This window comes from Crotalus tigris, unplaced genomic scaffold (genome assembly GCF_016545835.1).
Source record: "Crotalus tigris isolate CLP2741 ecotype Arizona unplaced genomic scaffold, ASM1654583v1 scf7180000024338.4412243, whole genome shotgun sequence".
NCBI classification, from domain to species: domain Eukaryota; kingdom Metazoa; phylum Chordata; class Lepidosauria; order Squamata; family Viperidae; genus Crotalus; species Crotalus tigris.
This window is the reverse complement of record NW_024100508.1, coordinates 3,699,159-3,721,339: the sequence shown is the minus strand read 5'-3', so window position 1 is coordinate 3,721,339 and position 22,181 is coordinate 3,699,159. Positions and strand designations below refer to the sequence as shown.

At 40.6% G+C, this 22,181-nt stretch overlaps 1 protein-coding gene across 1 annotated transcript in view; it reads left to right on the top strand.

Annotated features, from left to right (window-relative positions):
- The first annotated feature begins 226 nt into the window (after positions 1–226).
- The window catches only part of LOC120300052 (snake venom serine protease-like), a 29,650-nt gene continuing 7,695 nt past the window's right edge, over positions 227–22,181 (top strand). Inside the window, exons 1-4 of the mRNA XM_039325550.1 lie at positions 227–335; positions 18,783–18,831; positions 18,959–19,081; positions 20,193–20,435. Coding sequence (XP_039181484.1) covers positions 227–335; positions 18,783–18,831; positions 18,959–19,081; positions 20,193–20,435 — 524 coding nt within the window. The remainder of the gene's footprint in view (positions 336–18,782; positions 18,832–18,958; positions 19,082–20,192; positions 20,436–22,181) is intronic.

Here is a 22,181-nt window from a genome sequence, read left to right as displayed (position 1 = left end):
CAAGCTTCTTCTATTTCCATTGCTTCCAGTTCCTTCTTCTTCAGCTGCTCCTCTTGTGCCACGCGGAAGACTGCTTCAGCGGCATTAGCATCTATGATTATTTGCTCTTCATGTGAAATTCTGGATGCTTGGCTATGACGGGAGGATGCTTTTGAAAAGCGGGAGACGCCTGTGACACACAATTGTTGGGACACGCTGGAGTATGCTTTGGACATATGGCGCAAGGATGAAGCCCTTTCAGACACATGAGATGGAGCTGCGTGTGACTGTTGATATGGTGCATATGAACGACAGGAAACTTCGGACTTGGCTCTTTCAGCTGGTCTGCCTCTCTGGTGAGACTCAGACTGTGAGGAACCCTGTGCGCCTTCTAGAAGCTTCTTACATTCCTCGTTTAGTAGATTGAGACTATGCATCTTGCTATCGACTCCTGAGTCTCTTAATTGTTCCTGAATATCCTTTAGTTGCCGTTCAGAGTCCATCCATTGCACATAGGCGTCTTCCTTATCTCCTTCTACTGCATGAGCACGTTCTGGGGGGAGTTCCTCCTTCTGTTCGTGGTAGAGTTTGTATAATCTCTCCCAGCCGCTTTCATGGCGCTTGTAGATGGTGTCTCATTTCTCCATCAGATGTGAGTGCATGGCTTCTGTGGGCTTTCTTTGTTGTCTCAGATCATAGTGATTCTGAGAGGTCTTTGGCTTCACTGAGGCTTGAGCTTTGGCCTCTTTGTGCAGTTCAAGGTTGGCTGTTGGCAGCATTTCTCCTTGGCCAGCTAGTTGGTGTATCTCAGCTAGGCTGGTAGGTTGAACCACTTCTGCTAGATCAGTGGAATACTCTGCCATGGCTAAGACAGGTTCAGAACACTTCCTAGCTATTTTGAAGCAAATTGGGTGAACTTTTCTTTTTGACCACTAGGGGTTGCTGCTTGTAGATCAGCTACTGGTGTACTGTCTGTGGATGGAGGTGCCACTGGGAGCATTCTCCTGCATTTGTGGGTACTTCAGCACAGTTCATCCCGTCACCACTAGGGGTCACTTGCTGCGGGTCAGCTACAAGGGTGTTCTTCTTTCGAGGTTCACCCTTTGTCCACTAGAGGGGCTTCTCTGGGTGCGGTTAAAGGCTTGCATGTAGAGCCTGCTTTAACCACTAGGGGCGTCTGGAGAAAAGCTAGCCAAATTCTTCCTATTGCCACGTTACTGCTTGTGAGCCACTGGGGAATGTAGAGGTACAAACTCCCACCTGGTGAGTTGCAGGCTGGAACTCTGGGTCATCAGCTGTGATAATAGGCGAAGGCAATTGGCTCTTGCTTTCTTTCTCTCAAGCTGGAACAACTTAGTCTTCAGCTTGAGTGAGTGAGTGAGTACTTTTGGTAAGTTCACTCTGTGCCCTCTAGGGGGTGTTGCTGCAATGCTATTTGGACCTCTGAACACCATCTTTTGGCATTGTTGAAATTCCAAAGGGTGGCTGAGTGAAGAGGTTGATTGCCTTTTTATTGCTCTCCTTAATGGCCTTAGGCTTGGTTGCTAAGGCAACAAATGGCTTTATTGCCTGTTGTTGGGGCCAGAAAGAAAGGGGTAGTTGTTCTTTCTGAGCATTAAACAAAGACCACAGAAATTTGCTAAGGCTTGAATTTTCTAGCCGAGGAACTTTTCCAGCCTGCTCTGTTCGTTTAGAAAGGATCAGACTCACACATATCAAAGCATCCCAAAACAAGCTAGTTGAATTTATGTGCTAACATCAAAACTCTTCAAGGCTTACTGGCTCCCTTGCTTTACAGGCATACTGAGTTGAGTTCACAGACAATCTTTTGCAACTATCCCACATTTCCTCAAGACGTTTTGCCTCGGCGGGGGAAGGGAGAAGGGGGCTGCTGCTTGGAATTCCTTTGATCCTTTCAAGTGTGAAAAGCCACAGAGAGAGCAGAGCTGAAACGCTGTCTGCCTTTACAAAGCTGATATGAACTCTAGCATTCATTTACTTGCAAGAGAATCTTGCCAAATTGGTTTCCTAGCAAAGCCCATATATTTTTTTTTTCTTTTCCACCATATAGTTTCTTTACCTACCTCTTTTCCATTCCGGCCTGGACAGGTAGCTGATTCCTGTCCCAGGCTACGAGCAAGCTCTCAATGGGGAAACCTACTTCCGCCCTTGAATTAGAACCTCCTATGTTTCTTTAACGGGATTTCCCTACCGCTAAAGGGCACGATCCGTCGGAAGTCTCTTTGTGAGACTTCTTCTTACTATCACGATTTTGTGAGTCCGAAAAAAAAGGACTCACGGAGCTTCTCTGGATCCCTCTCAGAGTTCGTGGGCTCCTCCGAGGATCCGCCATGTTTTCAGACCAAAAAAGAGTCTGAAGAGACCTTCTAGTTTCCCTCCTTAGAAGGTACGGTCTACTCTTCGACCGGCCAGCTTTACGCCACCGTTGATGGGTATCTGGACCTCCAATGTCCGTGGGCACCTCCGCTTGCCCTTGGAGGTAGATGGCTGCTCCCTTCTTCTGGCTTAATTTCATAACTTTGCTTTGCTTACAGGGCCTTACCAGCTAGTTGTCCAAATCCAATTCTTTCATTCACTCATTCCATTTCATTTTCACACAGTCTCTCCCTTTTCCCTAACAAAAGGTTCTGTGCTCTGGCCAAATCCCCATGCTTTCCAGGTTCTGCCAATTAAACAGATCCTTTCTGCAGCTAGGAAAGACCAGAAGGAGCAAAATCCAACTGTGATTGGGAAAAAAAGTCTTCTCACTCACAAACAGAAATACACACATTTTCTTTGTTCCCCTGGGCTTTAAACTTAAAATTTAGAGGTACTCACCTTCACCTTCTTTCCAAAGCAGCCCTTGAGCTCAAACTCTCAAAACTCCCTTTACTACCCTAGCTCCACATGGGCAAGGCCTGGGAAACCCATCCACAGACACCAGGGAGTCTGCTGCCGGCAAGATGGGGCTTACCAGAAACTTCCTGACAGTTAGAACAATTAATCAGTGGAACAGCTTGCCTCCAGAAGCAGTAAATGCTCCAACACTGGAAGTTTTTAAGAAGAGACTGGACAGCCATTTGTCCGAAATGGTGTAGGGTTTCCTGCCCGAGCAGGGGGTTGGACTAGATGACCTCCAAGGTCCCTTCCAACTTTACTATTATTATTATTATTATTATTATTATTATTATTATTATTATTATTATTATTATTATTATTATTATCTTGGAATCCCATCTCTGTGGTGCCAAATTGTTAGAAGTAAAGTCTTCATCCTGGTTCATCCAAGCCGGGAATAAATAAGCAAACATGGCAACTGCTTTGGGAAGAAGGTTACAGTTTATTGCAGAAAGATGGTTCTTCAGGAAAGTGCAGAGGAGAGAAGGGCTGAGCACATGGTGTAGTAGGTTTTTATACCCCCACTAGCCTTTCGTTTGGAATAGTCTCCTGTTCCTGTGGCATGAAACTTGAGGCTGTTTCTGAGTGTTTGTCTAGGCCTTGATATCTGTGGTTTAATCCTATTATCATATCCTGCTTCCCAGGTGATGGGGCTAATGATTCCTAGAGTTTAGGTGGGGTATGCAGATCTTTTCTTTTGTCTCCTTGATTGCTCTGGCTCCAACTTTCTGATGGTTTTACATCTGCATTTGTATGGGACTAAAGTCTTGCTTGGGGCAGAGAGATAAATTTGGGGCCAGGTTTGGTTTTAAAAAGTCCTTTTGAGGAAAAATATATTTTTCTACCCTTTTTAATATTTCTTTCTCTGGGCTAACTTCCTTCAAAATATTTCCAGTTAAAAGAAAAAAAAAATTTTTCCCTTCTGTTCTAAAGTTGAAGTTTATTCTGCACCAACCTCTCACATAGAGAGCATTATTCACATATTAAGGTTTTTTGCTTTCCGGAAAGGTCTGTTTTTATTGAGGAACATATCCAGTCTTGTTATCAGTGTTCTTTCATGCTTCAGGCTCAGTGGTGGGATTCTGCCGGTTTGTACCACTTTGGCAGAACCGGTAGCTAATTTTTTTTTGCCCAGGCCCAGAATGGATTTCCGGAAGCTGCAACCACACAGAACTGGTTGTTCACATATTTGAATCCCACCACTGTTCAGGTTGCATGATATAGAGCCAAGTTACATAAGGATTTGAAGGGTTCTGGAACAAATGGAAATTGTTTAGTCTAACTGTTGGTTTCTTGGTTTTTGTAATCAGCTTTTGCACCAGAGAATTTTTTTTTAATTTATTTTATTTTTAACCAACAAAACAAAACAAAGCAAAACATAACACACATACACACACATATATTCCTCTCCCTTTTTTTAACAGCGATTACGTAATGGTAATCTATTATTTACATTTCCCCCCTTATTTTTCTTTAGAATATTTGTCCTTATTACCGTCTATTCTTATTTACATTTTCCTTCCTTCATATTCTACTTCTTACTAAGAATAATTCATATTATTATTATTATACATTATTATACACATATTTTCACTTTTGAGCTTTCCATATTTATTCTCCTCTATTATTTCTAGTCTCTAACCAGTCATACCTCTTGTTCCATGTTATATAGTACTCTGTGTCTTCCTTTTCTTTTATCTCTTTTGTTAATTTGTCCATCTCAGCACAGTCCAGGATTTTTCTTATCACTTCTTCCTCTGATGGTATATTCTCACTTTTCCAGCACTGTGCATATGCTAGTCTTGCCGCCGTTATTATATGTAAAATTAAGTACCATATTTCTTTATTGTATTTCCTGTTTAAAATACCCAACAAAAAGATCTCTGTTTTCCAGTCTACGGCTTGGCTTATTATTTCTTCGATCCATTTTCTTATTGTGGTCCAGTATTTTTTTGCAACTGGGCATGTCCACCATAAATGATAATATGTTCCATGTACTTTTGTACATTTCCAGCATGTTGGCGAATTGTTCTGGAACATCTTGGCAAGCTTTGCTGGTGGAAGATGCCATCTGTAAAACATCTTCAACTGGTTTTCCTTGAATGCCGCCGACATAGTCAATTTTATATTTATTTCCCATATTTTTTCCCATTTCTCCAATTCTATATTGTATCCAAAATTTTTGCCCATCTAATCATTGTGTCTTTGACAACCTCGTCTTCCATTTTATATCTCAATAGGTATTTATATAAATTGCTAATTAATTTTATTTCTAATTTTATCCAAATATTGCGGCTCATTTTGGATTTCATATAATTTTTTGTCCTTTGTATATTTAGATTGAATTTGTGTAAATGTCCACCAGTCAATCTTTCTGCCAATATCTTGTTCCAATTCTTGTTTTGTTTTCAGATTTCCCTGTTCATTTACTAATTCCTTATATCTAATTATCTTATTTATATCCAATAGGTTTGGGTATTTCAGAGCTTCTGTTGGAGATAACCACATTGGAATTCTTGTATAATGTTTTTGTTTTATTTTTTCCCAAGTCTGTAGCAATGCATTCCTAACTATGTGTCTTTGAAAGTATCTGTGTATTTTATGTTTTTGGTCCCATAGGAATGCATGCCACCCTGCTCGCAAGTCATGTCTTTCTATTGTTAAAACTCTAGTATTTTTCAAATCCATCCAATCTTTCAGCCAAGTTAAGCTCGATGCTTGGTAGTATATTTCCCACTTTGGTAATGCCAATCCCCCTTTATCTTTCATATCTTGCGTTCTGAACCAACTTCAGCCTCCGAACGCTCTTCAAGGGTAGCCCCATGTAGAGCGCGTTACAGTAATCCAGTCTTGAGGTGACAAGGGCATGAGTGACTGTGAGTAAAACCTCCCGGTCCAAATAAGGCTGCAACTGGTGCACTAGGCGAACCTGTGCAAAGGTCCCCCTGGCCACAGCCGATAGATGTTGTTCCAAATTTAGCTGTGAGTCCAGGAGGACACCCAAGTTGCGTGCCTGCACTGAGGGAGGTAAATTTGCCCCCCCCAGGACTAAAGATCGACCATCCATTTGGCCTTTGGGAGGCAAGACCCAGAGCCACTCGGTCTTGTCAGGTTGAGTCTAAGCCTGTTCACCCCCATCCAGACCCTCACATCTTCCAGGCACCATCACATCACGTCGACTGCTTCACTGAAAGGACACGGGGTGGAGATATATAATTGGGTATCATCTGCGTACTGATGATACATCACCCCATGTCGCCGAATGATCTCACCCAGCGGTTTCATGTAGATGTTAAAAAGGAGGGGGGACAGGACCAAGCCCTGAGGCACCCCATAATCGAGGCGCCTAGGGGTCGATCTCTGTCTGCCCGCCAACACCGACTGCGACCTGTCAGAGAGGTAGGAGGAGAACCACTGCAATACAGTGCCGCCCACGCCCACCTCTCTGAGACGACGCAGAAGGATACCATGGTCGATGGTATCGAAAGCCGCTGAGAGGTCAAGAAGCTCCAGAATAGAGGAATAATCCCTATCCCGGGCTCGCCAGAGGTCATCGGTCAGTGCGACCAAAGCAGTCTCAGTGCTGTAGCCAGGCCTGAAACCAGATTGAAAAGGGTCCAGATAATTGGTTTCATCCAAGGATCGCAAGAGTTGAGATGCCACCACCTTCTCTACAACCTTCCCCACAAAAGGGAGGTTGGAGACGGGACGAAAGTTCTTCAAAACAGCTGGGTCCAGGAAAGGCTTCTTGAGGAGGGGCCTCACCACTGCTTCTTTTAAAGGTTGTGGGAAAGACCCCTCCATCAAGGAAGCATTGATTATCGCCTGGAGCCAGCCTCGTGTCACCTCCCTACTGGCAGAAATCAGCCAGGAGGAGCATGGGTCCAATAAACAGGTGGCGGCATTCATTGCCCTCACGGCCTTGTCCACTTCATCAGGGGTCACAGGCTCGCTCCAGGTAACATGACTAAGACCAGCCCCCGGCAACTCGGCTGGCACTGCCCAGTCGGAGTCCAGGTCTCTCTGAATCTGAGAGATTTTGTCCGAAAGAAACTGAACAAACTCCTCAGCTCTCCCCTTCAAGGGTTCCTCCGCCTCCTCCACCTTAAGAAGGGAGCGGGTCACCCTAAACAAGGCGGCCAGGTGAGATTCTGCGGATGCAATAAGTGCGGAAAAGTGAACACGCTTTGCCGCCCTTATCACCACTAAATAAGTCCTAAGATAGGCTCTTAATAGTGATCGGTCAGATTCAGAGTTACTGGCCCTCCAACGTCGCTCTAGACGTCTCTTGTGGCGCTTCATCTCCCAGAGCTCCTCAGTAAACCAAGGCACCCTCTGGGGACCACCACCACAGAGAGGTCGCAAAGGCACAATTCGATCCAGGGCCCCGGACGCCGCCTCATTCCAGGCCGCAACCAGGGACCCGGACGAGTTGTGGACAAGGGAGTCAGGTATTTCCCCAAGCTCCTCCTGGAACCGATCTGGGTCCATTAGGTGCCTGGGGCGGAACCACCTAGTCGGCTCCCTCTCCCTGCAATGGGGGAGTGATGCTCTGAAGTCCAGCCTCAAAAGGAAATGATCTGTCCATGACAAGGGCGAGATCTCCATTCCCCTTAATTCCAGATCATGTCTCAATTGCCCCGAGAGAAACACAAGGTCGAGTGTGTGACCACCCCTATGAGTTGGATCCTGAATTACCTGGGTCAGGTCCATGGTTGCCATGGACCATGAACTCCTGCGCCGCGTCTGAGCGATCGCCGAGTGATGGTAGGTTAAAGTCCCCAGTAATATAAGTCTGGGGAACTCCACCGCCAACCTGGCTACTGACTCCAGCAATGCAGGCAGGGCTGTTGCAATGCAGCTGGGAGGTAGGTACGTCAGCAGCAAGCCCAACTGAACCCGTGAACCCAACTTCAATAGGAGGGACTCACACCCAACAACCTTCGGGGTAGGAATCCCACGAGGGCTCAAGGACTTCCGAGCGATGACTGCCACTCCCCCAGCTAGGATTGAGGTTTATTTCATATTCTCAGGCTCAACTTTGTCTGATTCGGATGACATTTTCCCTGTTTCCTTAGATTTATTTCCACCTCATCTGTCCTCCCCAAGGGATCTTTTGGACAAGATTCCTGGCTTTTTGTTCTTGTACACAATACAAACCTATGCGTCTCCTTGATCTTCAGATATGGAAGTTTCAGTATGCTGGCTGAGGAATTTTGGGAGTGTGAGTTCACAAGTCTTAAAGTTGCCAAGTTTGGAGACCGCCGTTCTAGGTCATCTCCAGGGGATGCGAGATCAGTTCTGTGACTTTTGAACTAGCAAAAGCCCCACTTTTCCAACAAGGCAATCTTTGCATAGAGTGCCGGAGAAATTTGAGAAGCCTTCAAAGGACCATCAGCGGATTTAAGACCTATTAATATCTTGACAAAAAACATTTAACTAAATCTGTTTTTCCCAAGTATCCCTTTGAATGGCTTTGAAAGAGAATACTTCCTATTCCCAGGCAATGAGATCAGCTCCACTGGTTGGAGACAATGGAAATTATAGCTCTATGCATCTAGGTGCAAATTGTGAAAGGTAGAATTTTGCCTATTTTTTATTTTTTTTCAGAGACTTATCCCAATGTCCCTCATTGTGCTAACATTAACCTACTCGATTATACGATGTGTCGAGCAGCTTACCCAGAGTTGCCGGTGAAAGGCAGAACATTGTGTGCAGGTATCCTGGAAGGAGGCAAAGATACATGTGTGGTAAGATGATCCATTTTAAGACAGACTCCTAAAGAAATGATGCCAATTTTCAAAGCTATGACAGAGATCTAGCCTTGAAGGCATCTTGTAGAATCATACAAAGTTATGGATTTTTCTAACTCAAGTGCCTTCTAGGTGTCTAGATTTCCAGACTTCCCAATATTGGTGATTCTGGTGGGGGAAACTCAAGGAATTAAATTCTTCTACAAGGATCCTGGATTGGGGAACATCGAAGTGAAACACTGGGGGCTATATGTGAATGGACAGTGGGAAGGAATTGTTTGCTCCACTTCCCATTCATAGATACGGTAGTAATGTTTCATGTTTGATTTTTCTCAACAGGGTGACTCTGGGGAACCCCTCATCTGTAATGGGCAATTCCAGGGCATTGTATCTTGGAGGAGTGATGTTTGCGGTTACATACTTGAGCCTGCCCTCTACACCAAGGTCTTCAATCATCTTGACTGGATCCAGAGCATTATTGCAAGAAATACAGCTGTGACCTGCCCCCCGTGAAAACTTTTGAAAAAGTTAAGAGGAGAAAATGTAACGTATTAGTACATCTCTTCTATATCCCTAGCTATATCGAACTATATTGGAATATATTCTCAGTAGTAAGCTTTTTTTAGACTCAAATAGGACTGCCTTTGGAGCAATAAATGCTCAAAATAGTGTTGCAGGGATCATGTCCCATTTAATTTCAGTATCAAACAATCTCAGTAAAATGGAGGCCTGTTTTAGGATGAGGTGCAAACTTTTCTGACTCTAAAATGGACCATTCCAAATATTTTAACCTCTGAATATCTTTCAATTTCTGTCTACTTCTGGGACAGTGGGGTCCTTGATGCTCTCTGAGCTTCTCTTCTTGCAGACATTTCATTACCCAGCTAGATATCATCATCAGTGCTGGAATATTCTCTTCTATTGGTACTTCTGTGGCATTTACTATACACTCATATGGAGTCATGCAGTCACCCCACAAATGGCAAATTAATCTTTTTATGGAGGATCAAAGTATATGGAAGTGAAACAAATATAAAACCTGAAATTTAAAACTCAAATCTGAATAAATCTAAAATGGTTGAATGGTTAAGACTCTCATTCTAAAGATTTTGAAAATTGAAAAACAAATGGATGCTGACATCTAGTGGTGGATGAAGACTATGAGAGCTATGACTTTAATATAAGACTTGGCAAAGCCTAGGAAAAGCTAATCTGTGTTTGTGACCTTCAAAGCTGTGAGAAAAAAGAGAGACAATAATCTGGGCTGTAAACAAAGAGAATTATAAATTTGAGGAGAAAAAAAAATCTTTTTTGAACTATTTGGATTACAAATATCTGTTTAATTGGGACTCTAAAGCTGTTTGGAGATTAAAGAAAAGAAGAGAAAAACTCAAATTCTTGGCCATCATGGATCAGAGACATGTAGAAAGAACATATCAAAAAAACATAAATGCTACATTGGTGGAGATATATAGTATACTGCAACTAATTCAAACAACAATGATTTTAAACCACAAAGAAATCCAAAATAACTTTGAAAATATAAATCAATCTATTTCCAAATTAACTCTACAACAAAAAAATTCCCAGAAAAAACAACAGCAGAGAAGGAGCAGATAAAACAAATAAATGGATACCAAATTGAAAATAGAGACTTAAAGATGGAACTTAACAAAACAAGGAAACATGATTTAATCCTAGTGGGAAAAATATCACAATAATTGGGAAAATGGCTTCCGGTGGATTTGCGCTGGTGATGGCGGCTACTTTGTAGCCGTCCTCCTGAGAAAGTGTTAGAACCGCTAAGAACAGCAGGCATCAGCTGTTCTGCAGTTCAGAACCTCCTTCCCGGGCAAAGGGAGGGAGGGGAGTATCATCTGAATAGTGGTAGAGCCTCTGAAACCCCCCCAAGGATTTTTTTTTGGGGGGTGAAAAGAGTGCTCTCATGGAGTTCAGATTGTCTCTGCTTCTCAGCTGTCTTTGTCTCCAGGGAGAAATCGAGACGCTGCTCCCACCTCTGCGATTATAGAGATCTGGTGAGTTATTTTAAAAGTGGACAGAGCTGAATAAAGGATTTTATTTTTTTTTGTTTTTATTTGGACTTTTAGTTTAAAGATTTATTTTTATTCCGTTTTTTTTCTTTTGCTGAAAGGGAAAGTAAAATGGCGATCGGCAGGGTTTTTTTTTTTTTAAGTGACCGGAATGGAACGGAACGGATTTGATTACTTATAATGATTTTTTGAAAGTGGATTTGGGTTTTAAGAGGATTATTTTCCCTTTTTGCTTAACCCCCCCTTTTTTTTACTTTTTAAAGGGATTTTTTTTTGTATCTTTTGTATTTTTTTCTTAAGAAGGAGGAAAGGAGAAATAAATTTCTGAAAATGGCTTCAAAGCGTCAAGCAACTTCTACAGTACTGAATGTGGCTTCTTCTCCTGTGATACTACCAGCACAACAACCAACCCATCTTCTCCCCCTCTGCAACCAATAACGGTAAAAGATATGCAAGATATAATGGGAAATGCTATATCTCAAATTAGAGGTGAAATGAAAGAGCTTTTAGTGGAGAATAATAGTACTTTGAAGCAAGATATAGTTTTGGCTTTAAAAGGACTTACTTCTGTGGTTGAAAAATTGGATTCTCGACTTGAAGAAGTTGCAGACAAGGTGGAGGTTTTGGAGGAAAAGTTTGAAGGAATGGAGAAAAAGGTGGAAATTTCACAAGATGAAATTGTAATGTCCCAATATAGAGAGATGGAGTTTGCTTTAAGAATCAGGGGCTTGAGAGAGGACATGCAACAAGACCTGAGATAAATGGTAGTGAATGATTTTGCTGTGATCTTGGACAGAGAAAAAGAGGAAATATCTAGAGAAATCCACTGGTCCGAAATGGTGTAGGGTTTCCTGCCCGAGCAGGGGGTTGGACTAGATGACCTCCAAGGTCCCTTCCAACTTTACTACTACTATTATTATTATTATTAAATTGAAAAAATATTTAGAGTTAATTCCTGGGTTGCAAAGCAAAGAAACCTGCCAAGAGATGTGGTAATTTACTTTGGGAAAAGATCTCTGTGCAATGAAATCATACAAGCTTTTTATAACAAGAGGTTTCAGATTGCTGCACAAGATGTTATAATTTTAAAGGAGATCCCATCTAAAATTTTAAGAAGAAGAAAAGAGTTTGCTTTTCTGGCTGACGAACTTAAAAAAAGGCAAATGCCATTCAGATGGGATATTCCAACTGGAATAGTGGTGAGCTTTGCGGGGACACGTTATAGACTTAATATTGTTTTTAAAGCAAAGGAGTTTTATACTTCGGTCCTGGGAGCACGCTCATCACCACCTATAATGTTTAAAGTCTTGGATGGGAAGGAGGTTGAACAGCAGTCTGAAGAAGCTGTGTTGATGAAAGCTGGAAAATCACAGGCTGAGTGGTTTCAACAAGTTGAGATGAAAGAGCAAAGAATGACTCGGGCAGCACATAGACGTAAGGAAAAGGAACAACAGAAGAAAGATATTAAAGAAGTTTTACAAGAATCTGCTTCTGAGCCTGTGGGAGGAGCAAGACCTAAGAGATCTTCGGTACAATCTTCAATGGCAGATCTTCAAGCAGTCTTCTCCAGGCTTTTAGATGAGGGAGATGGTAAAGCTCCTGACATGGAATGCTAATGGCCTTAATTCCCCTCAAAAGAGAAAGAAAATATTTCACTATTTGAAGCAGCATAACAATGATATCATTTGTTTGCAGGAAACGCATATTATCTCTAAGGATCAAAAATATTTAGTTAATGCTCGATTGGGATCTCATTTTGTATCTCCTGCTCTTGGGAAGAAAGGGGGTGTAGTTATTTATGTAAAGCAAAATTTATCAGCTTGTTTAGTAGATTCTGATCCTCAAGGGAGATATGTTATGATTGAAATGGGACTGTATGGTAAGAAAATACTTATAGTAGGTTTGTACGCACAAAATCAACAACAGGAACAATTTTATAGGTTGCTACATCAAAAACTGATTTTACTGGATTATAGATCTGTTATATTGATGGGAGATTGGAATGGAGTTTTAGACAGATCTAGAGTCAAAAAAGGACTTTTTACTTCTTTTAAACAGGCTAAATTACCTAAGGCTTTTTTTGATTTGAAAGAGGACTGGGAGTTGAGAGACTATTGGCGAGAACACAATCTGGAAGAGAGAGACTTCACTTTCTTTTCGGATAGACATCAATCTTTTTCAAGAATTGACTTTTTTTTTATTACAATGGATTTATACTTTAGAGTAAAGAATGTAAAGATATTCCCAAGGACATTGACAGATCACAGTCCAGTATGGATGGAATTGGTTACTGAAAAAGAGGAGAGAAGATCTTGGAGGTTGAATGAAAATTTGTTTAGGCAAGAAATGAATGTTCAGAAACTTAAAGAGCATTTAAAGGAATATTTTGTTTTAAATATGCATAAGGGTACTTCAATGTCAATGGTATGGGATGCAGGTAAAGCTTATATGCGTGGGGTTTTGATGCAAATGAATAAGATTCATAGACAGAAACAGGTGCAGAAACGTAAGGTGTTGGAAGATGAGATTAAATTAAAAGAAAAAGTTTTAATTTTGAATCCTACAGATGAGAAGATTAAGGAATCTATAAAATTGCTTAAATCGCAATTTAATATGTTGATGGTAGATCAGACTGCAACTAATTTACTGTATATGAAACATAACACATTTTGTAACGCAAATAAGCCAGGAAGATGGCTGGCTTATCAATTGCGAAAGAAACAGAAGTTGAGAATTATAGACAAAATAAATTATAAAGGTAAATTGGTATTTCAGAAGGACTTGATTAAGAAATCTTTTTTAGATTATTATAAAAAATTATATATGGGTAAGAAAGTACAGGCCTTAGATATAGATAAATATTTACAAGTTGCTCATTTTCCTAAACTAACAGAAGATCAGAAACAAGAAATCAATAGATTAATTACCACGGAGGAAATTGTGAAAGCAATTAAAGAATTAAAGTTAGGTAAGGCTGGTACTGATGGACTGACATCAATTTACTACAAGACTTTGATAGATGAGCTGATAGAACCTCTAAGGGAAAGAGTATAAATTAAGGGCTTTCGCAGATGATCTAGTTGTTACATTATCTCAACCAACTTATTCTGTAATGGAGTTTTTACAATTGACAAATCAATATGGACAAGTTTCAGGTTTTAAAATTAATAACAATAAGACTAAAATATTGCCTAAGAACATGACCAATTTGGATAAGGAGACATTGGTTAGATTGACAGGCTTTGAGGTTGTTAATAAGGTAAAATATTTGGGTGTTATTTTATCTGCTTCCAACTCAAAATTGTATAAAAATAATTATGAAACACTGTGGGTTAGAATACAAAAGGATTTGGATAATTGGAAAAAGTTGCAATTGTCCCTTTTGGGGAGAATAGCAGCGATTAAAATGAATGTTCTGCCAAAATTTCTCTTTTTATTTCAAATGATACCTATTTTAAAGAAAGAAGCAAATTTAGATGAGTGGCAGAAAGGTATCAACAAATTTATCTGGGCAGGGAAAAAACCAAGAGTAAAACTTAAAATTTTACAAGATATACGAGAGAGAGGTGGACTTAAGGTACCGAATTTGAAATTGTGTTACGATGCTGTGGTTTTAACATCAATTAGTGATTGGGTTACTCTAACAAATGTAGATATACTCCTTCTGGAGGGATGGGATTTACTTTTTGGATGGCATGCCTATTTAATTTATAACAAAAAGGTTGATAGGGTCTTTAGATCTCATATCTTAAGAATTTCTTTACTTCGGGTTTGGAAGAAATACTATAGAAGTGATTCAAGAATTCCATTATGGGCTGTTCCATGGCATGCAATAGAAGGAATAAGGAGAGGAGTTAAGATGGATATTACTTCTTATACACAATTACTTAAGTGGGATGGTAAGAACTGGCAATTAAAATCTATGGATGAATTAGCAAAAGAAAATATTATTTATTCATGGTTTCAGTATAGACAACTATTGGAAAGGTGGAAGATAGATTATAAGATGGGCTTGCTTAGAGAGGATGAGAATTTGTTAAAACAAATTAGAGATCAAAGTCGAACCCACCTTAAAAGAATTTATGGTGTTTTGGTGGAATTGGACTCAGAAGCAGAGCTAGTTAAAGATTGTATGGTTAAGTGGGCACAAAATTTTGATGAACCAATTTTATTAGATACTTGGGAGATTATTTGGGTGAGGAATGTTAAATTCACGCAAGCCCAAAACTTACGGGAAAATTTTTATAAAATGTTTTATAGATGGCACCTTGATCCACAAAAAATGTCTCGTATGTATCCAAACCTGCAGCCTAAATGTTGGAGATGTGGCTGTTTGGATGCTGCTTATTATCATATTTGGTGGTCATGTAAAAGTATTAAAGCTTTTTGGATTAAGATATGGTGGAATATTCAAAGAATTTTTAAAAGAAGGATAAAATTTACTCCACAATTGTTTTTGTTGGGTATTGTTTCTGATTGTGATGAAAAAGAGATTATTTTAATGTTAAACGTAATTACTGCGGCTAGGTTGTTAATAGGGCAATATTGGAAGAAGGAATTTTTGCCTACTTTGCAAGAATGGTTTTTTAAAGTTTCTTACTTAGCGGAAAGGCAAAAATTTTGGCTTTCTTGAAAGATCAATCGCAAGAGAAGTATCTTTCGGTGTGGAAAAGATGGATAAATTTTATACAATATAAGTATGATATAAGAAAATACCATCTAGTTTTTGAATAATTTATATAAGTTTAAGATATTATTTAGAAGTGTAATTGTTATTATTCTTTAATTTTTTATTATTATTATTTTTTATTATTTCTTTTTTATTTTTTCTTTTGTTTTTCCTCTTTTTGTTTCTTACATATTATGGAGTTAAAGTATTTTACAATTTGTTTATTGAGCGTAATTATATTTACTTAAGGTTTATTTGGGTTTAAAACTTTTTTTCTTTTAAGATCTAGTTAAGCCTGTATTCAGCTCTGGGAAGAACGGGGGAGGGTTTTGGGGTGGGTTGGGAGGGATTGGGGAAGGGGTTTTTATTGTAAAATTTTAAAAACTTTTAATTAAATAAATAAATAAATAAATAATTGGGAAAATGATGATGGGACGTACCAGAGAGAATACTTAAAAAAGAAACATTTCTTTGAATATGGTTAAAGAAATAGAAAAGATTTGGAATATGTATGTCACTCTAAGAGGGATGAATCCCCTAAATAATATAGTGTGCTTTCCCCCCTTTTTATTTTATTTGTTGATATGAGTAATATGAAATATTTGAAATGGCTTAGAGAAAGGAAATGTTTTAGATATTTAAATGAGACTGAATTTAAGAAAATTATGATGGATAAAAATGTTTTGAAAAAGAGTTAAAGGACTAAATAACTAGATGTATTAAATGGAATATTTAAAGATTAAACATAGTTTTAATTATGGTTAAAAAGAATAAGAAAACTTGGAAACAAATATATATTAGCTTAGGAGGGATATATATATTAAGTACTATGTTATTTTTTATGCTTCTTTACTCTTGCTCTCCTATATTTTTTTTTCATTATTTTATCTATTCCTTAAGAAATGTAAAAGTGTGAGATGATGTAATTAATTTTTGAGAAAATCTTAACCAGTAAGAATACTTAGAATCTTGTGGGAGAAACAAATTTAAATAAGGACTGCAACAGGATCTATGATAAGGCAACCAGAATGATTGGATAGAAAAGAAATATTATATTGATGTGATTATTCTTTTTAGGAATATTGGGAAATATATTTAATTGTTATCTATGAAAACAATAAGAATTGTATTAGCTTAATGTTTTCAAAAGAGGATATTTTGGGGAAAAGAGGAAATCAATTAAAACTATTAAGTGAATTATGGATTACAGAAATCAATTGTTAGTAATTGTTTTACAAATGTAAACCCAGAAAACACACTGTTGACCAATTATTAAGTAACCATTCCATCCCTAGGATCATTGGGAATTCCATGCCTGGGGTCACCACAAACGTTATGTCCTCCTCATGTTTGTCCAGGGAGAGGTGTATTGGTAAAGTGGTTAGGGTAGCTGGCATCCCCCCCCCTGCTATGGATCCATCTAACTGGACCAATGAGATCGGTTGTTCCAGTCTCCTCGATGGAATGCCCAGGTTCCCCACTAGTGTCGGGCTAATGAAACAGCGGGTGCAGCCAGAGTCTATTAAGGCTTTCACCTTCACGGCTTCGGGCATGGGGGGAGTTACTGTCATTGTCTTGAGGATGGGTGCGATGCGTCCACTTACCAGGGGTTCGCCCTCTGAGCTGTCATCTGAGGCGTCCACTGGCCCTGCAGTGTAGGCTGGAGTTTTTTCCCCCTGATGAGCAGAGGTGGGGGGTTCCACAATTTCCATCATTCTCATGGCAGTTTCTTTTGGCTTAGCTGAAGACTTTCCGGATTTGCTGTTTGGGGATCTGTCTGGGTTTGGCTGGGGGGCTTTGGACCGGCATTCTACAGCTCAATGCCCTTCTCTTCTGCACTTGAAACACCCCATTTGCTTCTTGGCTGTAGCCAATGGTTTCACTGGTTCGTGTGTCAACTCAGGCGGGGAGCGGCTCCATTGTTTTCCTTGGTTGTGTCTCTTCAATATGTCGATCTCTGCTTCCTCTGCCAAGACGTACCATTCCTCAAGTTGGTATGGGTCCCCTCGGGACAGGCAAGCATCATATAAGTCATAATTTAGTCCATCTTTGAAATGGCTAAGGAGGATGTCTTCTGGCCAGTTCAGTTTGCTGGCAATGGCCCGGAATTCTTTTGTATATTCAGCCACCGGGCATTGCCTCATCGTTTTTATTCTTTCGCGGGCTTTGCGATCAGCCAGGGGGTCTTCAAATCGTCTTCTCAGAGAGGACATGAAACGGTTGAAGTTGCTGAGTTCTGGGGCATTGGAGTCATGCAAGTTTACCACCCAATCTGCAGCCGGTCCGTCTAGGGCAGATTGCATGATCCGGATGCGGGCTTTGTCACTGGGGATGTCCTGCCCGTATTCCTCCATGTAGCTGAGGACTTGGGTTAGAAAAAACCCCAAGCGTGTTGGCTCCCCTTTGAATTTCACCTCCAACGGTGGACGTCTTGGAATGGATCGGTGCCTCCGTTGTTGGTGGTAGTGTATTCCGTCCAGATCGCCATCTGTGGTTCGGTAGGGGGTGGGGACTACTGGATCATCAGACGTCCCCGGGGCTGCAGGTTCCACTTCCCCCTCGGTGTCTCTCCCTTTGCGACTCCAGCAGCTGGGACGGCCGTAGGGCTCAGGATTCTCCTCTCCTAGGGAGCTGAGAGTTCTCTTCATCAGGTCAATAGCTTTCTCTAGGATCCAGTCTGAGTACGGTGCTCAGCTTTCTCCCTCTTCACTTGTGTGCAGGATTTCTCCATCTCCTGCTTCCATTCTGGTTGCTTGGTCCCCCGTCTCAGGGTCACCTTTCTTGATTCCTTTCCCCACTCACTTTTCTTTCCAACACCCATTGACCAGCAAGGCTTGTGTTCCCGTGTCTCCACCACTTCTTCTCCTGAGGACTCTGACCTCTCGGATCCCAACATCTGGCAAGGTTCCAATTGGATCAGCGGCTCTCTTTCCAGGGAGTTTCCCCCCTTTCTTGCTCCATTGTCTGACATGGTAATTTTTTGCAAAATCCCCCGGCAAGGGTCTCCCTTCCAGGTGGATTAATTTTGCAAGTTCTGTCTAATGTAAGGACCCACCCCACTTTGCATCTTAAGAAGACAGAACTCTTGGAATAATTCTTCCAACAGGAATCCTTTATTAAGAGAAAATGGTTGCAGGAGTTCTAGACAGGACTTGGGGTCCAAGCTCTCCCATTCAAGGTTTTAAGGGGTTTCCCAGTAGCCCCACCTAATCACCCCCTACTTCCAGCAACAGTCACAGGTAGTTTACCTACATGGGCATAGGCACATATATGATTTCCAAACAATCCATTTTATTCAACTGGTTTGATGTTGTGTGTCCCACAGTCATCTCTTACCCTCCAAAATTAGTGTACTGATACAAACACTACCCAATAAAAAGGATTCTGTTCTACTCCACAGCCAAACACTGAACGTTTTTGGTTTCATTGCAGCACAAAAGTCTTCTGAACTGGTCATTGGAGGTGATGAATGTAATATACTGTAAATCAGTGTTTCCCAAACTTGACAATTTTAAGGCATGTGGACTTCAACTCCCAGAATTCCACAGCCAGCATTGCTGGCTGTGGAATTCTGGGAATTGAAGTCCACATGCCTTAAAATTGTCAAGTTTGGGAAACATTGCTGTAAATGAACATCGTTCCCTTGTATTCATGTATATCACTAGCAGTTTTCTCTGCGGTGAGACTTTGATCAGCCAGGAATGGGTGCTGACTGCTGCACACTGTGACAGGTGAGGGCATTACAGAATGTGGAAGGGTTGAGGGAGATCGTGTTTAGATATCCAGATTTTTTTATAAAGTTTCTGCTAGTTTTTAGTTACTTCTCTGTGCATTTTGAATGAGTGTTCAGCTGTTACTGCTATTGCTCCTCACAATCATATCTTGAGCAATGCTGTTTATATTTATGGTTGAATTTCCATCTTCTTCACCACAGTATTCATATCTTTCCTTTTTTCTGGGATATAATAATAACAAGAATAACAAAATCTGGAACATTATCTGAACACCATCAGCACTGACAAAATCACCACAGTCAATTGCAAAAGGCATCCTTACTTGGAACACCCTGTGACAATCCCTGTAATACCATGGAACCACAAAATTTACCTACCCAAGGTCCTTGGGAAGGACATGATAGGTGGATAAAAATGCCAAATCCAGTCTAAATATCTGACTGACTGCTCAATTAACCAGAAAAAATAACTATATGCTACCTGACTCTGGGGGTTTGCCATAAGAAAATATTTTTTTTTTAAAAAAACAATAAAACATAAAAGATAAAAAGATGATGAAGTGAGAGGCTTTTCTCACCCTTATCAAAGGCCTGGGTGAGGCACTACATCTTAATACCTCTTCTAAAGAAGAGCAGAGTGGGCACCGTCCAGATTTTGGTGTTCGTCTTTATCTATCCCACCATCCTTTGAGATAGGCTGGGTTGAGAGAGGATATGCACAATTCAAAGTCATAATGTTAATACCATAACCACATGGGTTCTATCTTTAACACAGCCATCTATAATTTATAAGTGCAACATTCACACAATACACATCCAAGTCAATAAAAAGATGGATTCATACTATATGCTGAGCTTTCTGAGTGCTAAATAGCACTCAGGTGAATTCACGCTTCAAGATTTTGCATAAACGATGGAAATAGCTTATTCAATCACCTTGAATAAATTTCTTAAGTGAATCCAGATCTCTAGGCATTGACTGTAACTCTTCCAGGTTTCAGGTGCTAACAATCCTGCTAGAGGGCCAAAATGAGGTCAAGGCCATTCCATGTAATATAGAGTTTACTTTAAGTTAATTTGTTGTTAATTTGTTGTTGGTTTTGTTGTAGGGGAAATAAGCTCATATTCCTTGGTGTGCATAGCCTAAAGGTATTAAATAAGGATAAGCCGACAAGAATCACAAAGAAGTTCATTTGTCCCAATAGGAAAAAAGATGACGAAAAGGACGATATCATGTTGATCAGGCTGGACAGTCCTGTTTACAACAGTACACATATCACACCTCTAAGCTTGCCTTCCAACCCTCCCAGTGTGAGCTCAGTTTGCCATGTTATGGGATGGGGCGCAATCACATCTCCTAATAATAGGGATCTCTGTCTATACTCTCAGACCCAGCATTTGATGTAACATCAACTGGGTCTAGGGTCCCACTATGTCACCCATGAATATTGGAATGTGGATGTACAATGGGATTGTCTAAGATTCCATTTCTTCATCAGTTCCACACCCACAAGGTCCTTGGAATAAAAGAAATAAGTAAGGAACTGGCATGCTGTATAGCTAACCCCCCTCCAAAGGATCAGATTTATTTATAGCAGTGCTGTTGGGAATCAGAAAAATCCCATTAGCATGGCAGTCTTGTGTGGCTTCATTACCTTTAATAATGGGGTGTTTTGTGAATGGCCATGGCCATTTTGTAAATAGAGAAGTGTCCCGGGGAGGATGTTTTCAGAGTATATTTACCCCTTGCTCTCAAAATACCAAATATGAACTCAAAAACATGGTCTATCCTTGGATGGATATAAAATCTCTGTGGATGATTGCAGAGGATTTCTTCCTTTGAAGTTGTGGTGGTGCAGTGGTTAGAATGCAGTATTGCAGGCTATCTGTAAGGACCCACCCCACTTTGCATCTTAAGAAGACAGAACTGTTGTAATAATTATTCCAACAGGAATCCTTTATTAAGAAGAAGTGGTTGCAGGCATGCTAGACAGGACTTGGGGTCCAAGCTCTCCCATTCAAGGTTTTAAGGGGTTCCCCAGCAGTCCCAACCAATCACCCCCCCTTCCAGTGATAGTTTCAGGCATCACAATTCCACCCCTTTGCTTCTTTCTTCCGTCTGTATAGAGACTTCAGATAAACTACATGAAAGGTAATTAGCTCCCTTTGTCATGGTAAGGTTCTTTGATGCTAGTTACATTCAAAGTCTTTCTTTGATGTGCAATAAACACATTCAGTTTCTTAGAAGTGTACTGAAGGAAGTGAGGGCCATAAAGCCCCTTTGTTCTCCCCCTTCTCTCCCTCTTATGGCAGAATCCAGAGAAGGCAGAATTGGGGTTTTCTATGTTTGATAATTAAAGATGAAATATAATTGGATTCTGACACTATCTCTGCTCCCAGCCTGAAATTTGATCCTGACAGGGCTCAAGGTTGACTCAGCCTTCCATCCTTTTGAGGTTGATAAAAGGAGACCTCAGATTGTTGGGGGCAATATGTGGATTTTGTAAATCACCCAGAGAGTGCAGTGTATAGGTCTAAGTGCTATTGCTATTGCTACTAAGGCCATGGAAGTGTTACGTGCGCTCTCAGCTTTGGCTTATGGTCATCCACACATTCAAGCCTGCCAAGGTAGGTTGATGTTGTAAGCCCACCTTGTTCTCCAGCATGATTGGATGGAGAACCCACGGATGGGTTGTCTTAATCTATCTGCTCCAATTAGACTAAGTCTGAAATTTAGTACCTCTCCCTCTGTGCCAACTGCACCCCAGTTTTAGACTTAGTCTCTTTGCTCTAAGACGCGTTTTTTTCTTTGCTCCTGGAGAAGACTATTCCTATTTTATTTTATTCCCTTTAGCTTAGTGCTAACCATTTTTATTAATAGATTTGATAATTTAAAAAAAAAAAGAAAAGAAATTTTTTTTCCAGTAATCATCCCAACCTGTAGCCTAGCAGGCTGACAGGCTGATAAACCTCCCTTTAGGGGGGGGGGAAACTTTCCCTTTCTCCCTTTGAGAGCCTTTCAGCTTCACAATCAGCTTGAAAATTCGATTCCCAGAAGCAAGAGAAATCTCCTACCAGGGGCCGTTCCTCTGCATCAG